General features: G+C 37.7%; 1 protein-coding gene across 1 annotated transcript in view; it reads right to left on the minus strand.

The window, feature by feature from the left end:
* The window catches only part of dync2h1 (dynein cytoplasmic 2 heavy chain 1), a 114798-nt gene that overhangs the window by 49210 nt on the left and 56030 nt on the right, over positions 1–9558 (minus strand). Inside the window, exons 71-74 of the mRNA XM_015045830.1 lie at positions 6292–6455; positions 5922–6041; positions 4601–4735; positions 2819–2962 (exon numbers count right to left, since the gene is read on the minus strand). Coding sequence (XP_014901316.1) covers positions 2819–2962; positions 4601–4735; positions 5922–6041; positions 6292–6455 — 563 coding nt within the window. The remainder of the gene's footprint in view (positions 1–2818; positions 2963–4600; positions 4736–5921; positions 6042–6291; positions 6456–9558) is intronic.

Below are 9558 nucleotides of genomic sequence, written 5' to 3' on the forward strand. Positions count from 1 at the left end.
CTTTGCTGCTTCTCTGATGTGTACAGGGATAATGTCATGTGGAGATCCTGTAGCAATGGTCTTCTTGCCTGTCAGTTTTAGTAACCATCCTTGTTTTTATAAAAATGCAGATTGTGGATTGAACTGAGCTTTGTTAAAAGCTTAGGATACTGTTGTAAATGTAAACGTAAATACAACTTATTCCTTGGTCTCTACTATGAAGTTTGTTCACTAATAAACCTCTAATGCCTTCACAAATCAGCCACATTCATAATTAATGAATGATTTGTAAGAGTAGAGTTTACTGCTCACCCAATAGGTGACGTCTGAAGGTAACTGCTTTCAGTGGATTTCACTTAGGGGTTAGGAGGCAAAATGCAAAATGCAAGAACTTTCTTTTCTTTTTTTTTTTTTGTAAAACATAAAATCCATGTAGCCTTTCTTTCCTCACTGCTACGTCACTGCTACATCGTACTTTGCGAAGCAGGATGTGTTGTATGCGTATGAAAACATCAGTGTGTTAAATCAGCCATTGCAAGGTAAAATCCTCTTCCAGATCTCAGGAACCACATGCAGCAGTTGGCAAATTAAAAATGCTCACTCACAACACCAAGCAAGTGAACAACACAAAGTGAATTAGACTCTGTAAATCAGTGCACCTATTATGATCACAGTTGCTGACAGTGTCCACAGGCCTTCCTGCACGCACACACACGCACGCACGCACACGCGCACGCATAAACACACACACACGCGCACGCATACACACGCGCACGCATACACACACAACAGCAGTGGCAAGCTTCTGTCGTCAGGTGATACTCTTGGATGGCAGCGCTGGCTCTGACAACCCACACAGGATGTCAGAAATTAGTGCTCTCTATCTCACAACTCTTTGTATACCTACATGTGTGTGTGTGTGTGGGCTCTCATTATCGCAGTGTTTTAAGCTCAGTTCGAAAACAGCAGTGTGCCAGTCTGTGTTGCTTTCTGTCTGACCTTAGTTTTAACCCCATCTCTTGATTTTTTGCGACGTCTCCTATTCATTCAATTATTTTCATTCTTTGCTCAGGTTTTATTTTACAGTTGTACTTTATGGAAATCCTATGTAACATATTCTTTGCTGTTAAGTCATGTAAGCATCAAAGTTTAGCCTCACATAAAAGCTTCAAGCCACATAAAAATACTTGTTCTGCTGCATTTTAACTCAAGGATAGCTGCATGTTCGTGCAATAAAGTTATGATAGATAAAGAATACAACATCAGCATCAAGGTTGTCCGCTTTTTTGCAAAGTAAGAAAAAAATCCTTGGAAGACAGCAGCAATAGTTCATCATTTCCTTTAAAATAAAAGTAATCAATGACCTTCTGCCAGCCAAAAGTACATAGATTTTCAAAGCAACAGTTTGACATTGGATGAAAGGTATTGAGAAATAAAATATAAGAAGCGCTGTTGGATTAAGTACTGTGTCTGAACTGTACTTAGGGCTTCTACTAGACATAACATGTTAATCAGGGAGCTACAGTGTTTTTTTTTTTTTTTTGTTACTACTTGACTAAGAGAAGCCAGCCACTTCTTCTGCTGTTGGGTGTTTCTTCTAAGCTCCCCAAACACTCTGAAAAACAAGCTTAGCATAACTTAATTTTCAAAAACGTCACACTATCCCACAAAGCTGGACCAACTCTGTTTTAATCACACAAATAACAAAGCCACTTTCAACTGAAAAAAAAAAAAAAAACACATTTAACCACCTAAATTAAATTTATCTGGTTTCTCAATAAAGACAGTCTGGTGTTAGTAGAGTTGATTGAATACAGCATCATCCATCATGTTGTCAGTTATATTAACCCAGCAGAAGAATAGTTTGCACTTTTGTCACATTTTGGAAGAGATGGATTACAAACAGAGATGCCCATAATGATTGGACAGAGATCACAATCAGACAATTTTTCCTCAACTGGCTCCATGTATTTTTCTCCTTTTCATATTTTTCAGACAATAAAGACATTGAACATTCACTGAGTTTAAACAAATCTGACAAAAGTTAATAACCGGGGCTGTGTTGCATATGATTCCTTTTTTTTTTTTTTTTTTTTTTTTTCTTGGATTCTAAACTATCGTGAAAGAACACAAAGGAATTTCTTCTTTGTCTTTTAGGTGCTATGTTTTCTCAAAAGTAATGCAAGTGAAACTGAAATATTTCTCATCGGCAAAAAATACCACAACCTACAAATCTGGATTAATTTTTTTTTCTCCATTGACAATTTCACTGTCCTCCCTTCCCGGCTGGTCAAGGGCCTTGGTGTCATCCTTAAGAGAAACCTACCTTTCACAGCTCATATATACAACATCACCCGCTCTACATACTTCCTTGACTACCTTGAAAGTCTTGAAAGGCGATTCTAAATTAAATGTGTTATTTTATTATTGCAGTTCTTACAAAAAAGGCCTGGAACCAGGCAGTCAACTGGAGGTTGGTATCAGTTAATCTCCATTTAGAGCTAATTCCACTGCGATATTACAAAAATCATTAAACTAAAGAAAACAAATGATGTTTTTCTACAACAGCTTTAGTTCTTAACATGATGTAATCCAGGTTTGGCTGTATCAGCACATCAAGGAGTCTTTGTGTTTCTGTTAAGGGTCCATTTGAGTCTAAAAATTTCCACAATTCCTGAACAGTAATAAGAACTTGTTTTATTTGGGTTCATTTTGACTGTTATAATTTTTCAAGTTCCCTAATATGTAGTATTTCAATATGCGGTAAAAGATTTAAGAGTCTTTTGATATAGGTAAAAATGGGAGAAGTATCAAAGCAGTACAAATGTTATCCTTTTACCTTCTTGGCCTGAAGAGCCCTTTGGAAGAGGCGCAAAAAGGATGCAAGACTGAAGCAGTACATGTTGTTGATCTTTGACAGGTCTGTGATAACAAAATACATCTTGCTGGCACTCTCTGCAAAGGGCAGGTAGGCATCTCTCTCCTAGAGCAGGAAAAAAACATGTCAAAAAAGACAGGAGAAAAGATGAAACCAAGAAACAGCAAAAAAGAAATTGTACAGATTGTAACGAGTTACATAAAACACAAAACGTTGCTGATGGACAAGAGAACTGATATCTAGACGATAAGCAGAAAGCCAGAAGAGATTTTACTTATTTTTTTATTTAAAAAAAGGATGGGAGGAAAGAGAGGGAAGCTTGAGGTGTGATGGGATATGGAATGTGAGAAAAAACAGGACATGCATAAAAGAAAATGAGAGGAGAGAATAATGCATCAACAAAAACAACAGAGAAAAGACGAACATCAGTTCTGGTGTAACACTGCTCCCTAAAGGATTATCTGGTAATGCAGCTTCGACACATATGCTTCCAAACCTGTGTTCCCTTGGTCAGCAGTACTGCATGTACTGTAGTTATTTAGACAAGATTTAGCTGTAAGCTACACAATATTTTCAGTCTAAATATTCCTTTCAATACATTTTTCCAAAGTTTGGAGGAAGATCTATCAAAAAAAAAAAAAAAAAAGAACTTAGGTCCACATATTTCACATATTTAAATGAGACCTATTATGCTTCCATTTAAACAAGTTAGGATAGGTCAGTGGGCTACATGGACAAAACATGTTCTTTACACTTATTGCACAAAATCCTTCTAAGATACTAAGATTTAACTCACTCCATTCTGCCTATTTTGAGCTCAGAATGAGCTGTAATAAGGCTTCAACAGATGCACAATTGTATAGCCATGCATTTTTGATCAGCGTCAGAAGCAAAAGGAGTGGAACCTCCTGCACAACCATCAAGAATGAAGCAATTTCTGAATACAAGTCGACAACAAAACACTTGTCTTTTCCAGCGGTCACAGCACAGTTCAAATGGCAGTGAAACCCGCTGGCCAAATTTGCTTATCTTCTAATAATGGAGAAGACACAGCTCCACTGGGGTTTCTAGCTGAGGTTAAAGGTGCATCCACCTTTCAATATGAATTTCATTTCTTTTTTTTTTTTTTTTTTATGAAATCTTACATTTTAGGAAAACTGTATTCCAGTGCCCTTCTTGCTCAACCCTGGAGATGCTTGTCTTGCTTAGCGAAACTCATTGAAAGTTCATGATCGTACTGTGAACAAAGTTGCTTTAATACTGCTGTAAGTAATGTCTGGCCACTGAAGTTTGGGCCATTTGTCCACTAACCTGCATGTAATGTGTATGGGTCACTCATGGCTCACTAATGTCAATTTGATAACTTATTTTATCACACGATGATAAAGAGTTGTAGTGCACTGACAACATGCTAGCTAACGCTAAAACAGCAAGACAAATGCCGGTAACCATGGCAACCAGTCTGCGTAAAGGCTAGCCGACTCTTTGTGCAGTGAAGTTGCGCGTGCATCTGCTGTGTTTACAAACACACAATACTGCTACAGGGTTGGACTATAGAAATGAATGAAACATGAATAGAAGTCAATGCAAAGTTTCTGTCAAGATAAAAAGACACTGCATATGTGTGTGTTTATAATAAAAAAAAAGCAGTTAAAAACCAAGTATCAGCATTACCAACACATGTAAAGGAGTAGACTGCATTTCTTTTTCTCGTGATTTTAGAACACAAATGACTTACAGTACCTGGTCCAAAGACACCTGGAGCCTGTGTGATTCCACCAGTGACTCCTGGATGAGGGCACTGCTTGCCTTGGTTTGGTTTAAGCTGTCAATCAGCTCCCTGTTCTCAAGAATATTACCTTGAGCTGTAGCCAAAGTCTGATGCAAAGAAAAACAGACAGATGGACAGGTTGTAACAGATGAGTGGGAGAGATGGGAAAAAGAGAGGGACGGGAGAGAGAGCGAGTATGTTGTTGGGTTTCGGTGATTTTATCTCAAGTCTGTAATCTGATAAAAGTTGCAAGAAGGGGTGATGCTAGGGCTTCAACAGCCTTGTGCAAGGAATTTCAAACTCCTAAAATAAGTGCTCACTGAGTTCTAAAACTCTCCCCCTCAGCTCTGAGGAACCAACTCTCTGAAACGAAGTGATAAAATGTATTCAAATAAATTCAAGTAAAATAGATGAGAAACCAGCAGAGCATGGAAATGTCAAGTCAAATATGCTCCTACGATTCAAGAATAATTACATGTCTAATACCACTGAAGCACTGACATCTGGCTATTGGCATTAATTCTCTCTGTGTATGAGTTTCCAAATGTCCCTCTGACCACACGAAAAAGGATTTTTACGCTGTATTTCTAAGCCTGGATATCCATCAGAATGGTGTGCAACTTCGAATGTGAAAGTACATCTGCATTGAGCTGTTGTGGTTACAAGAAGACAATATTATGGTATTAGACTACAAATGATAACTTTCTGATTATGTGCAGGGGTGGAAACATCATGATAGAATCTACACGGCACATAATGCCATTTTTGTATGCTTCCACCTACTGTGTTGTTGTGAAATTATTGCACAGGGTTTAATCTGTACATTTCCAAGTAACACAGAGAAGTAAAACGAACAAAAGGAAAAGCACAGCCATTAACCCCCCCCCCACTCCCCCAGAGGCACCCACTGATTAAGGAGGATGGGTGGTGCAGTAGAAAAAGCCCTCTTCCTGCAACAAAGAAACATAGGATCAATAATGAGGACTGGTTGTTTCTACCTTCATCTGATACATTGGACAGGTATAGTGATTGCAGCAGTACTCACTGCTCCTGATTCGCCTGTACACAAAGCCTTACAAAGTCTAGTTCACTTTCATCACACTAGCAGTGGAACTTAGCAACTTCAACATCTGCAGTGCAGTGGACAGTAATTATTCCAGAAACAAAAGAATACAACCTGTCCATCTGTCCGCACACATTTCTTTTTGGTGCGCAGGTTAATTGCATATGCACATAAACAAAGATCTTAAATTGTCAAACATGTGCAGCTTGTTAATGTTGTGTAATGTCTACCTCTAGCAAAGATTCTTCCAGTTGTGCCAGCTGTATCTTCTTGTCCTCTTCTTGTTGCAGCAGTCGCGTTTTCTCAGTCTCCAGTTCTGGCTTCTCATGCTGGATGGTCAAGGCTAGCAGCTAAAACATTCACACAAACGCACAGCCTTAAGATGAGATACAACGCAATTACGACTCAGACAAAGCAATTCTAATATTCCACTTAAAAATTCTATAGATTTTGCTCATTGGTTATTAAACTCATAAAGTCTTGGGGGGAAAAAATAATACACAGGCAGCACAATCAGTACCTCTGCTTTATTTCCCAATGGGGTTGTTAAAATATGTAGCTGATGAGCTTTTGCTTGAGTGTTTGTGTCAGCTCAGGTACCTGTCCTCGCAGGCCTGCCCTGGTCGTGGTGAAGTTGACCTCTGTGACCACCGAAGCAGCATCGGGGGGGATGATGGGACTGGGATTCCGCGTTGCCAGGAAGAGACGGAAGTCCTCGTTGTAATCAATAACTTTGTCCCCAATCTGAACCACGTACCTGGGACCTGCAAGTATGTGCGCGCGTGTGTGTGTGTGTGTGTGTGTGTGAGAATGTCGACATTAAGGTGCGAGTCACTTCATGACATACTGTTCTACTCAGACATGCAAGTGTGCCTATAATGGCCATTTAAAAACCTGTCTACTCATATTTTGTCCTCTGCTTTTTGTCTTCTGGTTTCTGCAGTGCAGCATTTCCAGGCCTATGTCCTCACTCTTTTTTTTTCCACCTTGTTAAGCATCAAATCAGAGTGGATAACTTGCCCTTTCACATAGTTCTTCTGTCTCCACTCGTTCTAATTTAGCTTCAAATTGACAACCTCCTTTCTCTGGATGATTCAAAGCCTTATGAGTCATGCTCATTTCCACAGGTAAGGCTTCCAGTCGGAGTTATATTTATGTGATCGGTATGCAATTACCCACAAGTAAACCAAGGACTTATAAAGGTAACACTTTATTTGAAGGGGTGTGCATAAGACTGACATGACACTGCCATAAACATGAAATAACACCTGTCATGAACATGAAGGAGTCTTTATGAATGTTTGACAGTTGCCATGAAGTGTCATTCGGTAAATAATGACATTTTTAATGCAAAGTTGCTCTAAAAGTTGCATTGAAAGTCCATTAAAAATGCCAACTTTGCATTAAATTATCATAATTTACAAAATCATGCAAAGTTGGCACTTTTAATGGACTTTTAATGGAACTTTTAGAGCAACTTTGCATTAAAAGTATCATTATTTACCGAATGACACTTCATGACAACTGTCATAAACATTGATAAAGACTCTTCATGTTCATGACAGGTGTTATTTCATGTTTATGGCAATGTCATGTCAGTCTTATGCACACCCCTTCAAATAAAGTGTTACCCTTATAAATACAATTGGTTACATCACAGAATCCAAAACAGTCAAATAGAAAACAAGATAGTTTGTGTTCTTTTTTTTTTTTTGTCATATTAGTTTCTAGACTGTTTTGATAAATTAAATGGATCAAATAATACATTCAATCAAAATAAAGAATCTATAAGAAGATACATATACGTATATCTTTATCACTGTATGTATATTCAGAGGTCTCTTTTATTAAAATCTCTAGATCATAAAGACATTCATTTCAGGAGCTAAGAAAACCAGCCACTTATGGGGGGTGCTGCCCTTATTCTTGGATTGTGCAAATAATGGAAATTGACAGGCAAAGAGCAAGTTTTTATAATAAACCGAAGTAATTACCTTAAGAGAAAGCGGCACCAATGTGACACACTTCATTTCTTCTTTAATATGTGCTATTTATTCACACTCTATGATGACATTCACCCATTGAATTCTGTGATAGGCTACTTCAAAACACTGTTTTCAATTCCTTCAAAATGCCCCTCCTTTGATAAATTTGGCACTGGGAATTTAACATTTTGATTGTCAAAAATGTGTGTATTCACTTTAAGTCATGTGCTGGTTTAGTCTAAAGGTATATTTATATATAGCACCACCTGCACCCACTGACATATTAGTTGATAGGCTGTATATTTAAATAAATGTATATATTCACTGAACGTTTTATTTCAGGTGAACATGAGCACAATAATCAAAATTTAATAGTCAACAAAAATCTCAATATTAAATCATAAATTCTAATTTAAACTGAGAGGCTTAGTTGTGTCTGTTGCCACAAACAACTAAACCTCTGCGCCTTTTCTCCCAACATGCCTTCGTACCGTCATTGGATGAGGCAGAATGTCCTTCAGACTTAACCGGCCGTGTTTAGCAGCGGTGTTGACGACGTGCTGAAGCATGTCAGCAAAGCAATCCAGAGCAGCCAAATCATGAGGACAAACATCTTGTCAGCACAGTTCTAAGCAGTTCCTCTGTGGTCCTATGCTTGAGGTGTGTATTGAGAACTGCAGTTTTATCTCTGAAAAACAGCTTTCTCTGACTGGGGAGCAAGGAGGAGGTGCGTCATCTCACACCCGAAGTGCCGGATTTGTGTCTGTTATGTAAAAGCTCTTTGCCCCACTCGTCAGAACACACAAGTCCGGCTCTTTAGTTTGTTTGGTTGGGAAAAAAAATTTTTAGAGCTTTTCCAAATATCAGATTTTCCTTTATTTTCCCTTCGTTTCACTCAGTACTAATTAGTTTAACCAAACTCAGTTTTATTTTCCACGTGTCAACAATATTGGGGTCCAATAATAATTTTTTGCCACTCGTTCTTGCCTCCCAGCAGTGTTAAAACTGCTCACCCTGGCGAGCTGATCAGCAGTCATTAATAAACTCTGACAGACAACAGGCTTTTGATAGATTTCGACATGGATTTTAAGTTGCTTTAATGCATTCAAGGGTGTTTCAACTACAGTTTAATTTGGTGACTGCCAAACCATAATGAATACAGCTGTGGATGGAAAAGCTAAAATCTTGAATACTGACTTCAGAACTAGAGCAAATCTGTTTATATTCCAGCTCGATTTTTCCTAACTGATTGGTTTCCATGGATATTTGCCTCCTGGAAAATGAGTAAAATACCACATTCTGCTTGGATTGCTTTAATTAGTTATGTAAATAAACTCATACTACTGCAGCTTGCCAGAACGCCAGGCGATGAGTTATTATTTTTTTTTCGAACCTTCTTCTGTAAAGCAGCTGCATGAGGAAGTACGGGAGGGAGTTTAACTGGTGGGATTAAACTTATAAATCTGCCAACCTGGCGATAATGTTTTTGTGGATGTCGCGAGTGATCCAGCAGTTCTGCAGGAAATTTCATTGAGTCTTAAACGATTTTAGCTATGACACTTGGGCAATGCTGTCTGCAGCAGTCCACTTTGTTTTTCTTTTTACAAACCACCAAGAGGTGTTTTATAGTTGGCAAACTAAATTCCATCCAGTGCCTTCACGTCTCAAACATTCTGCTCAATCTTGTTAAAATACAAGTAAACACCTTTTTAGGCGAAATTGCAAATGAAAAAAAATAGTAATGATAATATATATATATATATATATATATATATATATATATATATATATATATATATATATATATATATATATATATATTTTTTTTTTTTTTTTTTTTTTAAAATATAAAAAAAAATGAAAAAAAAAAAAAAAAAAATAA

This window comes from Poecilia latipinna, unplaced genomic scaffold (assembly GCF_001443285.1).
Source record: "Poecilia latipinna isolate Pla-1442-1.1 unplaced genomic scaffold, P_latipinna-1.0 Scaffold746, whole genome shotgun sequence".
Lineage (NCBI taxonomy): Eukaryota > Metazoa > Chordata > Actinopteri > Cyprinodontiformes > Poeciliidae > Poecilia > Poecilia latipinna.